This window comes from Glandiceps talaboti, chromosome 8 (genome assembly GCF_964340395.1).
Source record: "Glandiceps talaboti chromosome 8, keGlaTala1.1, whole genome shotgun sequence".
Taxonomy (NCBI): Eukaryota; Metazoa; Hemichordata; class Enteropneusta; family Spengelidae; genus Glandiceps; species Glandiceps talaboti.
Genome location: NC_135556.1, coordinates 25,472,416 through 25,498,114, shown reverse-complemented (window position 1 = coordinate 25,498,114; position 25,699 = coordinate 25,472,416). Strand labels below are relative to the sequence as shown.

The 25,699-nt window shown below is 36.6% G+C and overlaps 2 protein-coding genes across 2 annotated transcripts in view; both read left to right on the top strand.

The window, feature by feature from the left end:
* The first annotated feature begins 614 nt into the window (after positions 1 to 614).
* LOC144439488 (histidine--tRNA ligase, cytoplasmic-like) lies at positions 615 to 14,256 on the top strand. Its single transcript, XM_078128777.1, has 14 exons — positions 615 to 852; positions 3,181 to 3,267; positions 5,050 to 5,169; positions 5,707 to 5,802; positions 6,186 to 6,311; positions 6,896 to 7,003; positions 7,248 to 7,346; positions 7,918 to 8,011; positions 10,384 to 10,511; positions 10,930 to 11,002; positions 11,685 to 11,794; positions 12,354 to 12,536; positions 13,175 to 13,321; positions 13,872 to 14,256. Exons 1-14 carry the CDS (start codon positions 736 to 738, stop codon positions 13,926 to 13,928), a joined length of 1,545 nt encoding a protein of 514 aa, XP_077984903.1. The 5' UTR covers positions 615 to 735; the 3' UTR covers positions 13,929 to 14,256.
* Positions 14,257 to 16,565: 2,309 nt separating this feature from the next.
* Positions 16,566 to 25,699, top strand: part of LOC144438616 (E3 ubiquitin-protein ligase MYCBP2-like) — a 59,493-nt gene continuing 50,359 nt past the window's right edge. Inside the window, 6 exon segments of the mRNA XM_078127715.1 lie at positions 16,566 to 16,838; positions 16,975 to 17,038; positions 19,288 to 19,509; positions 19,985 to 20,138; positions 20,937 to 21,139; positions 21,759 to 21,897. Of these exon segments, the coding sequence (XP_077983841.1) occupies positions 16,714 to 16,838; positions 16,975 to 17,038; positions 19,288 to 19,509; positions 19,985 to 20,138; positions 20,937 to 21,139; positions 21,759 to 21,897 (907 nt within the window). The 5' untranslated portion in view covers positions 16,566 to 16,713.

Below are 25,699 nucleotides of genomic sequence, written 5' to 3'. Positions count from 1 at the left end.
GAACAAGGAAAAGTTGTAAGACAACTCAAACAGGAGCAAGCCAGTAAGGATAAGGTGAGAGTGTATGGTTAGCTTCTCGTGTGATCTGGGGAGTAAATATAGCGAAATGAGGCTTAATCGCCCAGTTCATTTTACTTCACACACGTACCACTGCACTGCCCCAGCCTGTAATATTACTCGTGAACATCCGGAATCATGTAATGTGGCACGAAAAGACAACAATTTTGTTATTTCCGTCAGTTTTGTCACCTCATATTAAAGAACTTTATGAAAGAATATACGTAAATCGACTGTTTGGTTTAACATAGGCTACACGATAGAACAAGCATAGTGGGGAGGGACGAGACTAGTAGATATATCATAATAGTTTAATATGTAAAAAACAAAAGATGGAAAGTATCATCAGGCTTAGGTCGTCGCGTCGTTCATGTCACAATATTTAAATAAACCTCAGTGACCGATATGTATGATGATGCAATATTATTGAAATCAGTTGCTTAGGACAAAAACGACGAAGGTCGTCAATGGTTGAACACATGGTGCATTCAGTGTATGCAAATGAGGGTCATAGCAGGGGTAAATGATGCAATCTACTTGGCCAAGATATATTTGTAAATCAGAATTGGTTTATACCAGTAACCGTACAGCAGTCAGTGACAGAGGTTCTCCATCGTTCTGTGATCGGATAAATTATTTTTCTACTTTTGTAAGTTATTTCGTCATAAAATTGCCAAAATGCCAGCTGGGACAGTGCGGTCTCCAAGAGACTTAATTACCTATAAACATATACTGGATATCGGTGAAAACATAAGACAGTTGAAAGTTGACAGACCATTGAAATATAAAGACAAGGTTAGTACTGTTATCTTTGTTAGGTCATGGTGAAAACCAAAGTTTTCAATTCTTCAATGCCACGATCACACTAAAAAAGTATAGCTATATCTGTTGCATATAAATTTCTGTTTTGTTACAGTTAGTTTCAAGTATTCTATCAAAGTTATTTAACTTTAATAGATCATTCACATTTGTATTTCCCTCACTTTCCTACTCTTTGTTTAGTGTAAAGACCTTGAGAGAGTTTCCACTTTGAACTAAAGAATTCAAAAGATATGTTAAAATTACTAACTTTTTTTCACGCTGTAAAGTTGATAACCATACAGCTCAGGTACAGTAGAAAGGATGTACAATACTTACTGTATTGAAATAAACAACCTTGGGAAAGTGATTGCATCATCTGCTCTGTGTGCTGCTAGTAGAAATTTCAATTTTGACCTGACCTGATATGACCTGTGTAATTTACATATTGTAAACTTGCTGATGAAATGAGCAGAATATCTGTATGAAATATATATTCAGAACATTATACATCATCTACTAGTAACTTAGTGTACACTATAAATGGTATCATACAACTCATGGCTAAAGAGGTAAACAGTGCAAGTATTCATTTAGATCTTACATGTATTAAACAAACCCTATCTCGACACTAGTAAAGGGAATCCCCTTCAATATACAGATATTTAAAAAAAAAAATTGTTGTAACACTGACAGTGAGTGATGTGTTTTATAGTACACAGATCTATCAAAGAGATGTTTACTCACACATTCACTGACGAACATTATGGTATACACCTTACAAGCAAACCTTTGCTTCAGTTGTGCCACAAATTGAAATCCTTTATGCAGCCTTTATATTATAACTTAATCTAAGTTTTTGTTCCCTTTCTTTGCATACACACACACACACACACACACACACACACACACACACACACACACACACACACACACACACACACACACACACACATACACACACACACACACACACACACACACACACACACACATACAAATGCATACACACATATACACATACACACTTAAATGTTAAAGGAAGTTATTTTGGGTTATTGCTGGTTTACTTTTTGAGAGTTGTTACTTTAGGTAGTGACAAAAAATTTTTAAGTCTTGATGTGTAAATAAAGTTGATGACATCAACAATAATTAAAATCCACAAGGTTAGAAAAAAGAGATGAAATATTTGGTACCAATACTGACTTATTTCCCTCCTCCAATTATTTCCCAAATTTAAATTGGAATACAACAGAGTTGCTGACTGACTGACTGACTGACCGTGGTTTTCTCTACTTTCCTATATATCTCAATTGGTAACTGACTGTGTGGCTATAAACATCTATCAACACTATTCTTGACATATATTACTGGATGTGGCTGGATAAATCATCTACCTATAAATATCACCATATACATCACTTGATGTGGTTATAAACATCTAACACCAATCCTGACTAAATTCTACATGAAAAATGCTGGCATTACATTGGACCAAACTCAACTATTTTCATCGTGTAACTCATCACATGGCTGCTATATCTCGTCTTATGTCATGCAATCAACAGGTAAGTCATTTTAAATTGTGTTAATTTTCTATACTTCTATATTTGTGTAGTTTTAGTGATATTTTTGCTGAAAAAGTTGAACCACGTTAAGTTGCTTACCCATTATTATTACCAGTGAAAACAGTGCCATTGTACTATGGTAGGGGACAATTTCTTTATTCTTCAGTGACAGGACATTTATACACCACTGTATAGGCAACCCATATACTTAATATGAAATTAATTGTTACTCAGTGTCTAAACATTACATTTGTTATACCAGTGATTCCTTTCGCTGATGTACATGCATTCTCATGGTATTTGCACTGCAGTGCAATACTGAAAGCATTATTGCATCTGTCAATGCAAATGAGTGTGATTGTTCCTTGTAAGTGAAATTGCATGATCGCTCAGTATGATTTTTCCAGAATTTTGCTGTTTCAGATAAACATATGTAATAATAACAGAATCCCATGATGCCTGAGTTACAGTGTTGATACTAAGGGATATTAGCATTCATGCATGCAGTTTTCTGCTGCACTTTCACTCACTATGCTTGTCAAAGTACAGAGAACACCATGAGGTCTTGTACAAATAACTCAAGTGCACACCACCGGCACTCACATATCATAATACAGAAAAGTGTTGTGAAGCATTGACCCACTCTATCAATGAAAGTATCATTTGCATCTGTTGTAATGTAAGGATAGTTAATAAATACTTTTTTTGAGTTCTACCAAGTAGTTTTCTGTAACGGTAGTATTGTTTTTTTTATCAGATTGGTGAAGAAGTTGCCAAATTATTGGAACTGAAAGCTCAGCTTGGAGAGCCTGCTCCTCAGAAATTTATATTAAAATGCCCCAAGGTATGTATTCCTTAGTACATCCTAAACAAGCAAAAACAAGTGAAACTCAAAGTTAATGGCACTAACAATATTTATCACATGGATGACAAACAGCTATTTAGTTTGCATATTTAATTTATAAAAAAACTTAGTTTTCCGATTTAAAATCAACAAGAAACATCATATACTTGCAGACCAAGTCTGTTCATAACCACAGACAAGGAAGAAATCATTCACAGTATATGGCCACTTTAATTTGTATGATATGGCTGTTTGTGGACCAGATAACAATGTTTTATTAGTACAATACCCAATTGTCATCCATATGGCCATTTTAATTAAACCATGAATTGTATGATATGGCTGTTTGTGGACCAGATAACAATGTTTTATTTGTACAATACCCAATTGTCATCCATATGTCCATTTTAATTAAACCATGAATTGTATGATATGGCTGTTTGTGGACCAGATAACAATGTTTCATTAGTACAATACCCAATTGTCATCCATATGTCCATTTTAATTAAACCATGAATTGTATGATATGGCTGTTTTGGGACCAGATAACAATGTTTTATTAGTACAATACCCAATTGTCATCCATATGTCCATTTTAATTAAACCATGAATTGTATGATATGGCTGTTTGTGGACCAGATAACAATGTTTTATTAGTACAATACCCAATTGTCATCCATATGTCCATTTTAATTAAACCATGAATTGTATGATATGGCTGTTTGTGGACCAGATAACAATGTTTTATTAGTACAATACCCAATTGTCATCCATATGTCCATTTTAATTAAACCATGAATTGTATGATATGGCTGTTTGTGGACCAGATAACAATGTTTTATTAGTACAATACCCAATTGTCATCCATATGTCCATTTTAATTAAACCATGAATTGTATGATATGGCTGTTTGTGGACCAGATAACAATGTTTTATTAGTACAATACCCAATTGTCATCCATATGGCCATTTTAATTAAACCATGAATTGTATGATATGGCTGTTTGTGGACCAGATAACAATGTTTTATTAGTACAATACCCAATTGTCATCCATATGTCCATGTTAATTAAACCATGAATTGTATGATATGGCTGTTTGTGGACCAGATAACAATGTTTTATTAGTACAATACCCAATTGTCATCCATATGTCCATTTTAATTAAACCATGAATTGTATGATATGGCTGTTTGTGGACCAGATAACAATGTTTTATTAGTACAATACCCAATTGTCATCCATATGTCCATTTTAATTAAACCATGAATTGTATGATATGGCTGTTTGTGGACCAGATAACAATGTTTTATTAGTACAATACCCAATTGTCTTCCATATGTCCATTTTAATTAAACCATGAATTGTATGATATGGCTGTTTTGGGACCAGATAACAATGTTTTATTAGTACAATACCCAATTGTCATCCATATGGGCATTTTAATTAAACCATGAATTGTATGATATGGCTGTTTGTGGACCAGATAACAATGTTTTATTAGTACAATACCCAATTGTCATCCATATGGGCATTTTAATTAAACTATTACAAATTGTTTAATATGGCTGGAAGTGAGAAGATAATGGTGTGTTAATAGCCTTGCCAAAACAAGTCCATTGTATTTATACTAGTTGTGAAGATAAAAACCCATATGTCAAGACTGAACCTCAGATCATAAAACACTTTATTAGTTTTTGTTTGTTTTAATGTGTTATGAATTGATATAAATGTAGTAATTTAATTACTTGATGTGTGTTTGTTTGTAATTTCATTGTCGTAGGGTACAAGGGACTTTGATCCAAGGCAGATGGCTATCCGTGAAGGGGTTTTTAAAACCATCACCGATTGCTTCAAACGCCATGGAGCTGAAACACTCGATACGCCAGTATTTGAACTTAAAGTAAGTTGCCGTATTGTTTTATTTTAACTTAAAAGTTACCATGCTTGCTTTAAATATTTTGCATCCCTTCAGCTCATCGGGTATTTCACAAACAGTACCATATTAAAATCAGTGAACCAATAGTGATGATATCCACATCTTATATCATTAAAATATGAAATATTTTGGCAGATATCTGAAATTTGTCAAACAAACAGCACATTGATTTTAAATTTTCTAAATACATGTAACTACATTGATGTAATGTGTACTTCATATATTTGGCTATGATTACATTAAGTTTTAGCATCACAGAAATTTTTCAATTTGCAGTATGTTTTTACTTTCTTCAAACTTAATCATATAAAGTAAAAACAAAACAAAAATCACAAGAGTATAAAGTAAAACAAAAACACTAGAGTATGTTGGATAAGGAAACATACTACTTGTAAACTATTATCACAATAAATATTACCCAGTAGCACTATCATGTGTATAGTTGTGAAGGATATCCTTAAATGTAGTAAAACAAAAACTGCATCTTTTGTGTTCTTTTAGGAAACATTAACAGGTAAATATGGTGAAGATAGTAAACTAATTTATGATATGGCAGACCAAGGTGGAGAGCTGTTATCACTCAGATATGATCTGACTGTATCCTTTTACTGTATTTACTATTGTCATCTGGAAGTCATTCACTGGTAGTACTGGTTTTGTTGTGCAAATGATCCTGTCTTCTTGCTGTGCAATGAGACTCAGTCATTTTGACTTTACAATTTAAATTGCCATGATGGTCAACTTTCCATTGTAGAATTCAGATGAGCCCCACTTTTACATCAATGTCTGACTGCATGTTATCGTAGTTTGAAATCATTAGCTTTGTCACACTTGTAACAAGGAAATTGAGGGGTCACTGAATATTTTGTACAGTGGTGTTGACAGTCTTGGAGATATTGGAAATTCAGTGCAATTTGCAGTAAAGTGGTCATTTAGGTTTCACAGTGCTTTGTATTAGACAACCTTGACAACCACTTCAGGTACCATTTGCTAGATACCTAGCCATGAAGAAGATTTCTAATATAAAAAGGTACCATATTGCAAAGGTTTACAGGAGAGACAACCCTGCAATGACAAGAGGAAGATTCAGGGAATTCTACCAATGTGTAAGTGTACATTTGTTTACTTGATATATACAGAAGCTATATTCTAAAACAGTAAAAATCATTTGTTAGTCACTTCCAAAAGTATTTTGTTAGTAGAAGTTTTCATTTATAATTTGATTTATTAGAAATCATTTGTCTGTGATAAGTGGAATTAGTATTCAATGTTAGTCCAAATTGCCATTATTAACACATGACATGTATTGAGTACAGTTAAAAGGACCCTTTACCAATATATTAATACAAGTGCTAATAACTTTCTTGTGATTTAATGCAGAATTCCAGATTTTGTGTCAAAATCAGAAGATCTGTATTACCCTTTTATGAAAACTAATCAAATGTGTAATGTTGTTCAGTAACCCTGTTGGCCAAAAAAAAAAGTATCACCCAGATATCTTTGATAATTTGTGTCTAAATAATTACCAAATGTATATTGAGTTGTAGATGTCAAGTTACAGAAGTGATATCTGTACTGCTTTTAAAAGTAAATACAGTATTAGTAACAATTACTGAAACAAATGAAAACATTACATAGCATATTATACTTATAGACTAATCTTTGGACTGTGTTTTGTATTTGATGACAGGATTATGACATAGCTGGAGCCTATGATGTCATGATACCCGATTCAGAAGTGATTAAAATTGTGGTAGAAATTCTTACTGATCTTAAGTTAGGAGATTTTGAAATAAAAGTAAGTGGTATTTAATTTCTTACATATTAATAATTTTTGATTCAGGTACATTTTGTATTTATTTTATCGGGTTAGCAGTGTTTTGAAATAATGATGACCCAAACAGACAGATGGGTAAAAATTGTTACTCCATAACCTTGCAATATGGCTGCTTAAAATGACTCAAAATTTTAACATCAGTTTAGATCAATTTTATCTATGGTGATATATTTTAAAACTTTCTCTGTGATACTTATATTTTTAGGTAAATCACCGTAAATTTTTGGATGGCATGATGGCATGTTGTGGTGTTCCAGAAGATAAATTCAGAGCAATTTGTTCATCAATTGATAAACTAGATAAGGTAAGAAGTATGATGGTTATGGGTCGACATTGTGCAAAGTTTCAATTAAAGGATAGAACTACAGTAGTCCATGAATAACATTTCAAGTTTTAGAAAGCTATGGTACAACCTACAAGGCCTTGGTTAATAACTTGTGTGATTCCATATCATGTGACTCATTACATGTAGTTTAAAACACAATTCAATTCAAATTTGGATTCAGAAAATGTGAGCAAAAAACAACATATATAATTTCAATTGACCATGTACCTACTAGGTTTGACTTATGATGTAAGTCAGTTTACAATGCCATATAATATGTGACATGTGTAATCACATTCAACCTTCCACACATACAGACATTTTACTACCACTTTAACTGCATTATAATACAAGGAAATGCCTCATATAGATAACAACACTCTTCCAGGTTTTCAACAACACCAAGTTATTTGAAATGACTTCTTTTTAAAATAAATTTACTTTCTGGTAAATTCAGATATACACGTTTCTTTGATTACCCACAATGCTTAGCAATAAATTTGTTTTGTATAAAGACATTTTATATGTTGTATCTGATTGATATTCACAGACATTTTGGGCTGATGTAAAAGATGAAATGGTAGATGAGAAGGGTTTAGATCCAGCTATAGCTGATAAAATTGGAATTTATGTCAAAAAGAGAGGTGAGTTGACAGTTTGGATTATTGTCAAATGGGTATCCAGTCATGGTACCTGAAATAGAATATTGCTGCCTAGGTGCATCATAAAAATGACAAACATTCAATTTTCTTCGTCAACGCAGTCAACACCATAACTTCTGCTCCACGCACTTAGCATGCATTACTATAGACATGCATGACATAAGTCAACTGTCTTGTTCTATTTTGATCAATGGTATGACATCATCACAATCAGCGTGCGAAATTAACGCCGGTCCTTCGGCCCAAGACCAACAGATTTCCGTTCGGACCAACAGTTTTTCAGAATTACAACAACGTATCGGTCCTTATGACCGACTGAAATTTGGAGTAAATATTCAAAGATATATCCAATTTCACCTACATGAATCTGATCTTGTGTTACCTATTTTACTCTCGACATCATCTCGTTCAAGTCAAGCGACGCTCGCTACGTGTTGTTGTCAATGTTGATATCATGTCTGCACATGACGTAGCATACAGCATTTAATTATGTTAGCAAACACATGATTGACCGAAATTCTCCAATTATTTGTGTCTTGACTAATCAGAACGTCTTAGACATTCAGATCCATTTTACGCATTCAGCGCATGCGTCTTTTCCCACCATGATATAGTAATTGTTGTAAAGTTTACTAAGTGTATGAAACTTTTAAAGTGTTTGAGACAGTTCCACGTTGTATTTATAAAGTATGTGGCGATATTTAGAAGGCAGCAATGAGCTTCCAAAGAAGAAGACGAATTTAAACAGACACTGTTTTTTAAAGGCTGGTATTAAAGCCGGTAAATGGTAGCGGGTTTCCCGATCAATTTACCGGAGTTCCCCATGTGTGTGGCCATGATCAAAACAAACTGGCGGAAAACATATAAGCTACTCTGAAAATGGCGTTTTAACTAATAAAGAAGGCAGATACACTTCGTAAAACATCTTCAGTACGATAGGTTTTTTTCGTAAAACAGTAAAAAAATGCGTAGTCTGATTGCTTTCAACTTGATTCATATGATAATGTATGCCCTGTCATGTTGTAATCAACGTAGAAATGTTGCATTTTTGTTGCCATTGTTGTATCTGGAAAATTACTGCATCATGCCAAACACGGGTACATATAGCGGATGACACATTACAGTACAGTTACCATATCACGCTCCCACGTCAAACAAACTTGCATTGTAAGACATGTTTAGCCATAGTTCTCTTCATCATGGTCAGATTTCTTACACAAACAGTCGAGTCAGAGACGATACTCAATACACCACTGTATGGTATACGGGTAGGGCTTTATGGGGGGGGGGGGGGCTTCAGTACATATTTGAAGGAAGACGAAACCGCTCCGTGTCACTTTTGTGGATGGAAATTGAAATAAAGTGAATACACAGTTTTCTAGAGGGATAGTTATGCCACAAAACTTTCTGCCATGATGAATTTGTGGGTCTACGTTCGCTAAGAGTTGGAAAGCTACATCAGCTGTTGCCACAGACAATGAATCTGACTTTGGATATGTGATTCAGAATTTAGTGAATCGTACAGAGAAGGAGAGGACTGTGATCTCTTAGAGATTGCAGATAATGTATATTTAATGATTCATTCACCCATATTATCTACAATCTATGGATATGTATTTCTATGGTGGAATGAATACATTCAGTCTCAGACCACTATAGTCTATAGGAACAGATTATGCGAGAATGAATATTCATAGTCTCTGGGTTCATAGTTACAAATGAAAATCTCTACTCATAGAGTCAAATATTACTTGGTAGTGAATCAAAATTTACTTCCAAGTTATTTGTTTACTCTGTGAGTGGAAATTTTATGAATTAATAATGGGTAGTGAACAATTAGTTGTACTCTCTTTTACTTTAGTATATCTAAAGATATATTGTATCATATTAAAGTTCAAAATCATTTAATCTGTAAATGGAGGGTATATAAATATAGGTCGTGAACGTGAACTGCATTGAGTATGGACCAGCAGTTTTCCTTAAGGACCAGCAGTATTTGCTACATGTCGGTCCTTATGACCAGTAGTCATTTTCCCTTACGTTCACACACTGATCACAATGTACTCTAGACTTGGAGATACATATACAAGCAAAGACTTGTCAAACCAAGAGAAGAATCTGTGGCTAAGAAGTGAAGGCTGTTTTTTTTTAAATCAGAGAATACACTACTGGAATAGAGCTTTGAAATTAGGAACTAACTTCAATAAATCAAGAGAATGAGGCGATCCATTGATTTGAATCATATTTACAAGGTGTGATCCATTGATTTGAAATGATGGTTTACAAGCAGTGATACAATGATTTGAATCGTATTTTACAAGGTGTGATCCATTGATTTGAATTGTGTTTTACAGGGGGTTCAGCTTTGATTGAAGAACTACTCACAGATCCTGATTTCTCAAAGAATGCTGATACCAAGCTTGCATTAGAAGAAATGAAAGTTTTCTTCAAATACTGTGAACTAATGAATGTTACTGACAAGGTAAGACTATAGTGGGTGAGTCACTTCCCCTCCCCCGCCCCCACCCTGAAGGACTATAGGAGTGGATTTCATAGTAAGCTGACATATACCTGTCGTCGTTGTTGCTTAGAGGGAATACTGACACCTACTACAACTAAGATATGTGGACTAGTTTGCAAACAAGCCTTGGCGGGGGGGGGGGGGGGGGGGGGGGGGCAGACTGTCTTCTAACTATGAACTAGACTTAAACTTTAAGTACACAAACAAGTCATTCAAAATGAAGCTTTATTTATCCCAGCATTGGGTAATTTGAATTTGAAGCCTTGGCGGGAACAGTGACCAATTGATAAAGTCCTAAAGAAACCATGCACTAGTATATGAACAAGCATTGGAGGGAAGACTAGTTTTGAAATTTTCCTTTGTTCTTTTGTTCTTGTAGGTTGTATTTGATCTAAGCTTAGCAAGAGGTTTAGATTATTATACTGGACTAATTTATGAAGGTATACTTAAAGGTAAGAGTCTTACAATACTTGGTATTATAATATACCTAGTGATAATGCTGTGTCATGATTCGCTAGAATCAGTCACGTGATAGGAAAATAGAATGACTATTTCCCTAGGGGAATAGTTCCATCAACTATTACATGGTCATGTGACCAACGCAAGTTCACAGCAGGTCAAAATGGCAGCTTCTGACGATGTCGTCTGCCACCGTGAGTTCACAGCATGAGGTATATTATAAAACACATATTGCCTGGCCTATATTCGGGCTATAGCACCCGTTCATTACCCCCTCGTGACTGTGAGTTACCAGAATCACAGTCCCTCGGGTGTAGTAAACGGGTGCTATCGCCCTCATGGCCAGGCAGTATGTGTTCAATATACTTGGTAACATATCTTGTAAAAAATTGTACAAGTTGGAATGAATGGTGATTTTTATCACTCCTCAGCATAGTATCCATAGAACTATGATTAAATGATAAACACATTACATATGTATTGACTCAAAGTATGTCAAAGAATCAACACATTTTTTTAAGTTGAAGTCTGGTAAAAGTAGAAAAAAATATAGTGCCTTAGACTTTTACATAACCAAGTACATAAAAAGGGAATGCTATACACTAAAGGATGCCATAACAAAGTTGTATATGCAAACAGTTTATAAAATGTACATGTCAATGTTTTCACCTGTAGGTGCAGAAACCAAAGTAACAAGTTCCGGTGAAACTGTTGGGGTAGGATCAGTGGCTGGCGGTGGTCGATATGATGGTTTGGTTGGAATGTTTGATCCAAAAGGGAAAAAGGTAATACATAGCTCAATTTATTGATCAAGTTAATGGTTATGTACATTGTTGGTATATTTTCTGTATCAATTTGACATTGCATGGATATTATCTCAATGTAGAATCACGAGGGAATGAATCCCATATTTTTTGTCAGAATGCATTCAACTTGCTTGCATGTGGTATAGATAATAATATGACAACACCCCATGACATGTGTGTGCAAGTGTGGTGTACTTGGGGTTTTGCACAAGTGCTTGCAGTATTCTTTGTGACTGTAATTTCACAAATGGTGCGAGTAAAAGTGCAGCAGAAAACACTGCAAGCATGAGTGCAAATACCCCTGTTATTATTACGGTACATGTGTTTATCTAAAATGGCAAATTTCCATAAAAATAATAAAAATCATAAAGGGTGATCACGTGATTTCGTGTGTCGTACATGATCATGTCCTCATTTGCATATCATTAATATGCAATAATATTTTTGGTTTTGCACTACAGTGAAAATACCCGTGCACTGGTGCAAGTAATCTCTGGTACATATGTAATAATACTTGTGATAACATTACTGTTGGCAGGTACCATGTGTTGGAGTCAGTATTGGTATTGAGAGAATCTTTTCCATCATTGAAGCAAGGTTGGCAGCTTCACAGGAAAAGATTCGTACCACGGAAACTCAAGTCATGGTTGCATCAGCTCAAAAAAATTTACTTGAAGAGAGAATAAAACTTTGTTCTGAGTTATGGAGTGCTTCTGTCAAGGTAAGCTCTTAATATTTAAGGCAGAATGCCTTTGGAACAAATTTCACTGACAATCAAAGATCTTTAAATCTCTCCAAACACTGCTATATCAAAGATTGTTCTTGGTCCTTTTGAAATAATGAAGTAAATGTTGGGGTTCACTGGCCTGTTTTGAAGGAAATTGACAGTATTTTATTTTGCAACGGAGTTAACACAGTTGTCAGCAGCCATCTTGGATTCTAAAATGGATGTTAATTTTTATGTCATTTTCACCTCTATTTCGAAAATTTCTTTGGTGGCCCTTTATTTTTCTACTTGATTTGAAGTGAGAATGGGTTTGATATTTCTGCAGCAAAGTATCAGAAAAAGATTATATAGTTTATTTCCAGAGCACATACAACATTAATATACATTGTAAGAAGAGTGATTATAGTAGTGCGCCACCAGTGTTTGGTTTATGAAGTACACACAGTGGTTGTATAGCTGTAGAAATCAGATGGTCTGTTTTTATTTGCATATACTGTATACACTTCTTTCTTGTTTTAGTTTTCTTTGTAACATTTTTCATTAACAATGTCATAAATATAAGTTCACGCACAGCTTTATGTGGTTATAGTTTGTATACTGTAGTAATTATTTCTATGTTGTACACTTTACAGACTGAAATGTCATATAAGAAGAACCCTAAACTTTTGAGTCAGTTGCAATATGCAGAAGAAAATGGCATTCCATATGTAGCTATACTAGGTGAAGATGAACTCCAACGTGGTGTTGTGAAATTGAAAAATACCTCGACTAGAGAAGAGGTGAGAATTATTGATAAATGCTTACTGTATTGACTTCAATAAATACAACATGAATGTCGGAATTTTATCGTTAAATCCATCCAGCCCAGCTCAGCAAATACATTCAGACAGAAGTCCAACATCCACCCCATAGTTAGATATTACTCCCCAATATGTTTCTTTGTTCAGCCACAGAAAATACAAGTACCCTAAGGGGCCTTGTCACTTTGAGTTAAAGATGAGTAGTGACAAACCTTGAGATAGCAAATGAAGAAAAATATTGCGGAATAATATGATTATTATACCAGAGTAAGCATAATTTATGAAAAATAGGGAAGAGCAATGGTTACTGGTAACATTTTGACAGCACACTGTCACAGCAAATGCTATAGACACACGTGTTTGTGGTGTAGAACTACATTGTATACTGAGAGGGTATAGTTCCCATATTTTTGTTTGAACATGTTCAACTTGGCTTATGTGTGGTATAATATCACGTAGGCCAATGATCATGATGATCATATTCAACATATTATTAAACTAACCGCTTTTTATTAATGTTTTGCTGTAGGTTGAGATTGCAAGGGGAGATCTTGTTGCAGAACTGAACAAACGATGTCAGCCATAGGTTGGTTTGAATTAAAAGATGTGCTATGGTCCTGATTGATGATGCTCACAAGGTTTATGTCTACAGGGTTTACATGCCACCCAGAGGAGATGTAATGTCAAATCTTATCCTATGCTGTCATTATTCAACGATTTCCTGTGAAATGCCGAACTAGTTTTTGCATGGTGCCATAGAGAGTGCACTTTCAAACCCCGAACACCAAAGACAATGTCAAAGTTGTATAACTTAGAACAGACTGTTCTTTGTGAATCTCAGGTTCACACAAATACAAATTGTGTTTACTTTGTGCTTCAGCTATTAAATCAATAAATGAAACATTTTACTTTGAGACACCTGAGCAACCATGTGTGTGTATCAATGTTTGGTATGAAATGTGTGTGAGATGGAGAGCAAGTGTTGTTACTTGAACAGGTACTGGTATATTACATTTGTGGTCTACGTGTGAAATGTGTGTTGAGTGAAGACTAAGACTAAGTGTTGTTACTGTGTGCTGTCACTGAACAGGTACATTACATCTGTGGTTTGTGTGTGAGATGGAGACCAAGTGTTGTTACTGTGGTATTGTCACTGTACAGGTACATTACATCTGTGGTCTGTGTGTGAGATGGAGACCAAGTGTTGTTACTGTGGTATTGTCACAACAGGTACATTACATCTGTGGTCTGTGTGTGAGATGGAGACCAAGTGTTGTTACTGTGGTATTGTCACAACAGGTACATTACATATGTGGTCTGTGTATTAGATGGAGAACAAGTGTTGTTACTATGGTATTGTCACTGAACAGGTACATTACATCTGTGGTCTGTGTGTGAGATGGAGAACAAGTGTTGTTACTATGGTATTGTCACTGAACAGGTACATTACATCTGTGGTCTGTGTGTGAGATGGAGACCAAGTGTTGTTACTGTGGTATTGTCACAACAGGTACATTACATATGTGGTCTGTGTATTAGATGGAGAACAAGTGTTGTTACTATGGTATTGTCACTGAACAGGTACATTACATCTGTGGTCTGTGTGTGAGATGGAGACCAAGTGTTGTTACTGTGGTATTGTCACTGTACAGGTACATTACATATGTGGTCTGTGTGTGAGATGGAGACCAAGTGTTGTTACTGTGGTATTGTCACTGAACAGGTACATTACATCTGTGGTCTGTGTGTGAGATGGAGAACAAGTGTTGTTACTGTGGTATTGTCACTGAACAGGTACATTACATCTGTGGTCTTAGACTGTAAGATACATCGTGTCGCTAGAGCCCTTTTATACCAGCCTCCTCAAGTCTAGCTCTGTTTACCAATGTGTGAGGGCGCCATCACGATGCACCTAACAGACTACTGTCTGTGTACGTGTGTGAAATGTGTTAGGTAAAGACCAAGTGTTGTTACTGTATATTGTCACTGAACAGGTACATTACATCTGTGGTCTATGTGTGAGATGGAGACCAAGTGTAGTTACTGTGCATTTTGTTAACACCAAGTTGATATAAGTCATCTTCTATTTTTAGGACATTCTTCTGAGTAATTTTGATCAAATGATATTTTTGACTTCTTCCCTGAAACCAGTGGTCAGATTGCTTTTATGTTAAGTGTGCATGTACCTTGGGGGGGGGGGGGTATTAAGATTTGTTCACGCCAAGGCAATACCATACCAATGTTCTATTTTAGCAAATTTTGGGGGGTAAACAAAAGCAATAGTTTATTGAGATAGATTTTATGTTTAATGAGAAATTTGCATACTCTCCTCTAAAGTTACATAAATGGTTATATTAACCATTTTCTATCTGCATAGTAAGGATTTCTTGTACACTTTTAAATACTTATCATAAATTACATCATTGGATCATTTATACTGTAAGTTACTAGTATATCCTAGTACTAGGTTCAGTTCAGTCAAATGCAAGTAATGGTTATGTATACATCGATTCAATAGAATAATGTACATTTTAAAATGCAGAAAAAATTACATCCCCAAAACATCTTATTTACATAATTAATGATTTGTTGATATCGGGTAATATGTTAACGATGCAAGCTCCAAATTTCATAGTTTCATATAAATAATTTTCCAATTAAGGGGTGCATCATGTATAATACCTATAGCTCAGAGTTTTGCATTCCAACAGTGTGCGTAAGACTATGGTTTTGCCCTGGCCTTATGGGAGGCATTCAGTTCAAATATTACGGCAACGACACATGTACACTTGCAACGCAAAGTAAGGGATGGCGTGAAGGAAAAAGCACACAAAAACCCAGAAAAAACCTCCAAATCATAACGAACGCTAAAAATATAGCTATAAACTTTCAAAATAAATACCGTAAAAATGTTTAAAGTATTATTTTCTACGTGACACGAAAATATATTCTGCCAAAGTAAAGCTTATGTTTTGCGAAAAAATAAGGCTGGGGGAGGGGTAGGCCTAAATTTTGTTTCTTAGTTTTAAAAGCTATTGTATAATACTGTTTTTTACAAGTAATATGTTCATCTATAACTCACTTCCTTATCTCACATACGATGTTTTTATTTCATTCGAAAACAAAAGCTGACAGCGAGTACGTGCATGCATTCAAATGTACCCACAATCCTCTAGTACCCTTACGTCATTTCATTTTTCCAATATAGTCAATATGGCGGCCAACTGTGCCAGAAAATGACAGTGTGGTATGGATAAGTCAGTGTTCTCTATAATAGAGGAAATCACGCGCATATTTCGTACATTTAACCAAGACTTATCGTTCTGTCGTTAGCACATCTAAGCATTCTTCGGAAGTTGTCTAAGGACAACATGGCTGCAAGGGTGCAGCCGACGCCGAGTGCGTCGATCGTGTCGGCGCCCCAGCACTTCCTTCTTGGGCCTTCTCTAGGATCTAAGTTCCTAGAGATGTACTACTCAAAGGACGATAGTAACAGGTCAGGAACTTTTCTTTTTTTAACCTTCTTTGCGTTCATATATCTGATGCATTAAGTCAATAAGTAGACAAAACAATCACTAATAATGCAACACTCAGTAATAATACCTGTGAACCTATGTTTTGATACATTGCAGAAAGGTGTCACCCAAGAAGAGTAAGAAAGTAAAAGGGCAAATAAAGGCAACAACCAAAGCTAGGGTACGTAACTATACAGTTTACATATATCTAAGCACGTTTTTTGTATGCATGTAATAGATTCTATGACCATAGTTGTTTTCACTCACTATGTGCAGTGTATCTAAATGCAGGCCACTTACAGTAATAGTGGTGCACTGAGATTGAGAACGTAAATCATGGACAGACATCCACAATTTCAGTGAAACATTTACATGTAAACATGCATAGTTGTCAAACTCTGCCATGTAAAGAATAGAATACAATGTATGTGACATTCAATGTGAATCTAAGGATATTTGATGGTCATGGAGTGTCTATACCCCTGATAATAATTGTGTCATGATTCTGTCAAGATGACTCATCATTTGTAATGTATCCACAGCATATGTTGTATATGCATGGATGAAATAGCTTGTTGATTGGCAATGGCTCAAACAAACAAACAAACGAATATGTTATTATTATTCTTCATGTAAGTACAGTCCTCAGAAGTGAGTAAAGTTGTCACTATTATATCATAATATGACCTTGTTTATAAGGCATGTACAGTGACTGAGGTTGGGTCGGTGGATGGTGGCCTGGGTAGGGTGGTTGGGGTTGCCAGACATATCATCCCAAAATGAACTCGTCCCATCGCCATCTCGTCCCACGACTAACTCGTCCTAAAACGCTACACGTTCAGAACACAAACATAAAATGACGCAACTTTGGCAGATTCTGTCGAGAAGGCATCACCACTTTTCATCTGTCGAAAGTTTTGCAATTACTAACAATTACTTTATAGTTATGTTTCTGAACTTTGATATGAAAAATACGATGACAGAAATTTGGATGTACGATCTATGACACCACTAGTCCCGTTTGCATACGAAGTTTAATAGTCATCCCTTTGATCCTCAAGACAACGTAGACCTGTGCACCGTCGGCAAGCAGGACTATGACGCTACATGCATTATGCCTATTTGCAGTTAATTATGAACCACACAGCCTCACAGGAATTCTTTGAATGGGACGAGATGGCAGTGGGACGAGTTGGCCCGGGAACAACTTTATTGGGACGAGTTGGTTTTGGGACGAAATGACCGCCCACCGGGTGGTTGGTAGTGCAACCATCTAATGTTTGAGGGCCTCAGATTTGAGTTTTGGTCCAGCCGAACTTTTCTCATTCATGACTACAATAAATTCAAATTGACAGATATGAAACATGTAACGATGTATTTGCCACACTATTCAGTCAGTTTAATGAAAGATCCAGGGTTGCATACACATCAGATTTTTACACCTTCCAGTAGACTGAAAAATTCACCCTTGTGTAATCTTTGTATCGCTTGTTTAACTATAATTATATATTATTCCCAATATTTTTTCTTTGTTCAGCCAAGGAAAATATGAGTGATCTAAGGGGCCTTGTCACTACGAGTTGCTGGATGAGTAGTGACAAACCCGTAGGTCATTTATATTATATTCCGGCCAAAAGAAGCAAAATATTGGTGAATAATCTAATTATATGTCCTCAAGTATAATATATGAAAAATCAAGGAAAATAAAATAAAGGTGATTTGGAACTTTTGACTCATATTATGAGCACTGCAAAACTAGTGATGTAGACGGGTTGTTGTGATGTAGAACAACCAGGGTATATAATCCATATTTTCTGTTCAAAGACAATAACTTGGCTTGAGTGGCATAATGCAATATATTCTTCTTCTTATGATTATTGTGTTTTACCAAGTAATAAGGAGCATACACAATGACAGATGTTGAAGTGAACCATTCCAGCCATTTAAACATAGCAGTATACTTTTACTTTGCTGTTGTCACACTTTTAGCCACTCTCAAATCATAGATTGTCTGTGATTATGGTGCTGTTCCCCCTAAACTTAATTTATTTAAGTTCAAAAAGAAAAAAAATAGACACTGAGTTTGCAACTTCTAGTCATGAATATTAGAATGTTAAAAAGCTGGTTTTGAAATGGGATGTTGAGTGATAGACATACCTGTTTACAGAATTTACACTTTTAGTCCTGTCAGCCTAATTAAAGGCATGGGGGAGGGAGGTGTAATGTGCCATGTCCCTGTCATGCAATATTCTATTTCAATCAAACTTGGTACAAAGGTGACATATTCCACCATTGTCACATAGATAATAAAAAAAGAGTACAAAGACTTGTTGATGTATGTATGTACTAGGTACTGTGAGCTTACAGAATATATGGACTGTATGTAACTTAGCATACTCAAGTCTGACTGACAATGTCTATTTGTTACAGGATTCGGGTGCTGAAGCATCTCAAATACAAGCTCCAAACATTGAAATGCCTGGTAATCCTTCAGCATTTAGTGTCTTTGCCAATATCAGACATTATATGCTGGATGTACATATGAAAGAAAGAGCCAGAGTTCTTACTTCAAGCACATTGGAATGGCAGGAAGTGTCAGAGTCAGATGATGAAGAGGTTGACAAATCCAAGACAGTAATAAAAGTGCCCAAGGTAAAATAAATAGATAAATAATGAGATTTATTTTGTCAATTTCAGAGGTTATATTTTCAGACTTACCATGACCTATATTCATGAGGCATCTGCAGGACCAAAGCTGTCGATCAGCTAATTACCTTGAGCAAATCAAGATTGGTGTTTTCTTCACAATACTGCAAATAGTATATTTGATTTGTCTCACTTTTTGTGGCAACAGCTGTAAAAATTGATGTGTTCCAAGTGCACTTTAATTTTCTTCTCAGTGGTACACAATGTATTTTGGGGGTGTTTCACAAAAATCAAAACATGCCCCTTTGCATAGCTGTATTTTAAGCAGACTCACAAATTTCTGGAATGTTTTGGGTGCCCCTGGAGTACTTTTTATTTTGCAGGCGATTTCACTGGAATTGATGGTTGATACCTTCATTCCAGGAAAGACTTGCTTATAGTAACCTTTTAATAATGAACTGTTCAATTGTTCTCATTTCAGATTGTATGTATTGGTATGTCAGGAGTGTTTGAATTGATCCGTGAAACCAAAGTGACTCATCCAGCTCTATGTGGCAGGGCATTACAGTCTCTGTTAGATATACTGCAAGGTCAGACTCCTGAAGGACTCTCATATGAACCAACAGCTATCATTGGTAAGATATCTTTCAAAAAAAGGAAGGATCAGAGATAGGTAGGAGGGGGTGGGGAGGGCAATCCTGAAGGTTTCTGCATGAAACGAACAGCTATCATTTCGTAAGATTCAATAATATGGAGGGGGGGGGGGTAACTCCTGAAAGACTCTGCAGTGAACCAACAGCTATTATTGATAAGATTTCTTCAAAAAGAGGAGAGAGAGTGAACAGGGATGGGGGTGGGGATGGAAAGAGGTGTTGTTTGTGATAAACCAATAGCTATCATGACAATAGTAAAATTTATTCAAATAGAGGAGAGAGAGTGAACAGGGATGGGGTGGGAATGGGAGGAGGTGTTGTCTGTGATAAACCAGTAGCTATCATGACAATAGTAAGATTTATTCAAAAAGAGGAGAGAGAGTGAACAGGGATGGGGTGGGAATGGGAGGAGGTGTTGTCTGTGATAAACCAGTAGCTATCATGACAATAGTAAAATTTATTCAAAAAGAGGAGAGAGAGTGAACAGGGATGGGGTGGGAATGGGAGGAGGTGTTGTCTGTGATAAACCAGTAGCTATCATGACAATAGTAAGATTTATTCAAAAAGAGGAAAGAGAGTGAACAGGGATGCTGATGGCAGTGGGAATGGAAGGAGGTGGTAATTGGAGGAGGTGGTGTCTGTGATAAACCAATAGCTATCATGACAATAGTAAGATTTATTCAAAAAGAGAGCAGAGGGAGAGACAGGGCTACATATATAGACTTGTTGCTAGCTGTTTTAAGGGCCATTGTTTAATTGGGTTTTTGTCATTTATTTCAGACTGCCTGTTTGACTTGTTAATGGAACTAGCTACAACTGCTGACCATGAAAGTAGCGTAGCAGCTAGTAACCAGTCATTATCATCATTGAGTTGTGCATGTCTTCTCAGTTTAGTTGTGGCTAGAGGTGATACAGGCAAACTACTGACAGCCATTGCAGCTTTGTTACGGAGTAATCCTAATATGGCCTCACAAAGAATAAAGGTAAGAACTAGCGATATATTAAAAAATAGTGGACGTATGTGGGTGCACTGTCCATGACATTCATGTTCACATTTATTTATTTATTTATTTATTTATTTATTTATTTAAGAAAAAGAACATTTTTTGGTCAAGTTATGGTAATGCACTAAAACAGCCACCGAGGGCAGCCATCTTATTACTCCCATACATTGTTCTTGTATGGGTCACACAGGATTATGGTCACACATATCAAAGTCAAGGCTGAAAACACCAATATCATGGCTGTACACACAAGGTGTTTCAGCTGTCTCCGATGTGTTGAAGTACACTCACTGTGAATGATGACAGTATAAGAGTATTTGCAGGACCTGTGACTTATCACATCATTTGCCAACTACAATTTCTACTCAGATCATTGCTACTGCTAATAATGAAATATATTAGTTGATCAGAGCGTTTCTTATTTAGCAGATTTGTTAATTACAGCTCTGTGAATGAATAGTAATCCTACCTAGTGCAATTGCTCCTAGGGATTGTAATGTCCTCTAGCCAACAAAGCCAGTGTGTTTTGCTTCTATCAAGCATTTCGCAAGTCATCAGAATAACTACTGACAAACTTCCCTGTTGATTTTATTGATAGATTCCAGCTGTAGTGAATTCACTTCAGAAGAGTGTCCAGTCTGTGTTACTTGGAAAAACACAACATCCTTCATGGCTGTCAAGTGGTGTAACAACCCAAGCATTATTAGAATCATGGCATATATCACATATACCTATAGGTAGGTTTATATAGTCTATTCCAGACATATATAACTGTGATACTTTCGTACCAAAGCACACGGTTTACACAAAACACGGAGAGGTTTCGTCTTAGAACTAAACACTTCAACTTTATTACAGTCCGCCATAGTTCGGAAAAAGCACATGTAACTTCTTATATATCAATACGCCAGTGATAAGGCTACTAATAACTCAGTACTGGTATACGTATCATTGGGTTAACAATAAAGTAGTTCCTAAAATCATCACATTCCTCCCCCCTTATGAAGTCAGAAACTTGTTTCTGAAGAAATCATGGTAACACCTGGTACATAAAACATGGTTTAACACTCAATATAACATCAATAAATGCTTTGTTTCTTAAATGATTAGTCTGACCAAGCACGAGACAAACCGTCAGCATTACTGTTCGCGCTGCCCTTACGGTGTACAATGTCAAATGAATACTCTTGGAGTATCAAACTCCATCTTAACAGTCTCTGATTCTTATCTTTCATACGCAACAACCAACGCAAAGGATGATGGTCAGTTTGTATGACAAACTGTGTACCAAACAGGTAATGGCGCAAAGATTGTATGGCCCAAACTATACTTAAACATTCTCGCTCAATAGTGGAATAATTTATCTCTCTAGGACTAAGTTTGCGACTTAAGTAAGCAATAGGGTGCTCATCATTAGAACTGTTCACCTGGCTGAGGACAGCTCCAATCCCTTTGTTACTTGCATCAACTTGAACGATGAATGGTTTGTCGAAGTCAGGGTTTCTCAACACCGGATACGTCGTCAACAACCGTTTAAGCTCACTGAAAGCTTCTTCACACTCTGTAGTCCAGGTTACCCTAGTAGGTGTACCTTTCTTCGTTAAGTCAGTCAGAGGACTAGCAATACTTGCAAAGTTAGGTATGAAACGCCTATAGTAACCAACTAAGCCTAGAAACGCCCTGACATCAGTCTTCGTTACTGGTCTAGCAAAATTCTGTACTGCTTGTATTTTATCGGGTTGGGGTTTGACTTTGCCACATCCAGCAATATGTCCAACCACTGGGACTTCTGGAAATCCAACTTTACACTTGCTTGGACGAATAGTCAATCCAGCATCTCTAATTTGGTTGAATAGTTGTCGTAAATGCTTGATATGTTCACTCCATATCTTATCAGCAGTATCAACATCGTCGAAGTAGGAACTTGAAAACTCCTGACATCCATCTAGTACCATCTGCATCAATCGTACGAAAGTTGCTGGTGCATTCTGCATACCAAATGGCATCACAAGAAATTCATACTGACCAAATGGCGTTATAAATGCAGACTTGGTACGTGCATCTGCATTCAAAGGTATCTGCCAGTAACCCTTGGTCAAATCGATACTAGTTATGTAGTTAGCATTTCCCAACTTTTCTATCATCTCATCTGCACGGGGCATTGGAAATGGGTCAAACTCTGTCACTTTGTTCAGTCCCCTATAATCAACACAAAACCGCCAAGATCTATCTTTCTTCCTTACGAGCACAATTGGTGCCGCATATGGACTGTGTGACTTCTGTATTATCTTCGCTTCTAGCATCTTGTTCACTTCTTGTTTTACAGTCTCCTTCAAAGACTCTGGTATTCTGTATGGTCTCTGACGAATTGGTTGTTCAGACGTCGTTGTAATACTATGTTCTATCAACGACGTACGTCCAGGAGAGTCCGTAAATAGATCACTGAACTCCTCTAGTAACATTCTAGCTTCTGCCTTCTGTTCATCGATCAGCCCGTCATATATCTCTACATCTTTCCATGTTTCACTGGATGACATTAAATGGCAAACATCCATCTCAACTGGTTCAGTCTCATCACAGTCTTCTTCAGTCCTTCTTGCGAGGAAGGCAGTACCATCTCTGTCAAACCATTTGCGTAACATATTGACATGATACACCTTCTTAGTTTTACCCTTTCTTCCCATCTCAACTTCGTAGTCAACAGGAGAAACTTTTTTTGTTATCTTATATGGCCCCTGCCACTGTGCCTGTAGTTTGCTAGTAGAAGAGGGTAGTAATATCAACACCTTTTCTCCAATCTGGAACTCTCGCTCTCTGGCAGTTCGGTCATACCATACTTTCTGCCTGTTCTGCGCACTACTAAGGTTCTCTTTAGCAAGCTCGGACATCTCTGCTAACCTATCACGAGCTTCCACTACAAACTGTGCTATGTTTTCCTCAGCCTTCAACTCTCCAGTCCAAGTCTCTCGCATAATAGCCAATGGTCCTCTAACTTGTCGGCCATATAGAAGTTCAAATGGAGAGAAGCCAGTAGACTGCTGAGGCACTTCTCTATATGCAAACAACAAGTAGGGAATATATCGGTCCCAACTGTCTGGATGTGTTGCTGCATACTTCTTTAGCATCGATTTCAAAGTACCATTGAAATTCTCAACAAGGCCATTCGCCATAGGGTGATAAGGTGTTGTCTTCAACTTCTTAATGTGTAGTAATTTACACAAATGTTCCATCAAATGTGAAAGGAAATTAGTACCCTGGTCTGACAACATTTCTCTAGGTACTCCAACACGGCTGTATACAGTAACCAGCTCCTCAGCTATCCTCTCAGCTTCCAAAGTGGGTACAGGTATCGCTTCTGGATAACGAGTTGCGTAGTCAATTATCGTTAACACATAACGATTTCCACGTGAAGTACGCGGTAATGGTCCTATCATGTCCATAGCAATCCGTTGGAATGGCTCCTCCAGCACTGGCATTGGGATGAGCTTTGCTTTCACACCAGCTTTCCTATTTGCTGCTTTCTGGCATGCTTCACAAGTACGACAGTAACTTGCTACATCTGGAAAGATTCCTGGCCAATAATAGTGTTGTAACAAACGCCGCTTTGTCTTCTCCACTCCAAGATGACCTGCCAATGGTATGTCATGGGCAAGACGAAGTAGAGTTTCTCGACAGTGTTTGGGCACTACCAACTGGTTTAATATTCTACCATCCTTGACCCTGGATTTCCACTTCCTATAAAGTAATCCATCTTTCCAATAGAAGCATACATCTTCAATAGTCACTTGACTAGCTGCAACTGCCAATCTGCGTGGTCCAGATAAAGTAGGACAGTTCTGCTGTAGCCATCGCATTTCTGTAGGGTCAATGTCAAACACATCAATCATATCCTCTGTATGTGGGATATCTTCATCTGTCATCTCTTTGCTTTGAATGGATTCACCATTTTCACTCTGAGAATCACCTTCTGACTGTGGTTCTTTGGCACTCTCTGGCTGTGATCTACTTCCTTCACATGAGTAATCTTGTTCAGGTCTCAATACAGCATCACTTGTCTGAGTCACACTATCTCCTTGCTCAAGTGAGACAGGTAAACTATCATTCGTTATGGGTGCGATGCCCTCTGACATGTCACTATGGGCAACACTTCCATCAATACTATTGCTGTATGGTTCATCACACTGGCTTTGCTCACATGGGGAATCTGCATTCGTACTGACTGACTTAGGCTGCACACCAGTCTTCTGAACATCAATTAGTTCCTCATGACGCCGTTGTCGTTGCAATTGTGCCTGTCTACGGGTCACCAGAAATGCTGGCTTACAACAACCATCATCATCAGTATCTTCAATATCATTTCCTAACAGAACATCTTCTGGTAGGGTGTCTAACACAGCAGCCAAAATCTGACCTTCGTAGCACTGACATTCCACATGAATGACAGCCAATGGTAGTAGCTTAGTGTTGCCATCTGCAAATTCAATGTTAACATACTGATCATCCAAGTAAGAATCTGGTGATACAAGGTTTGAACAAACT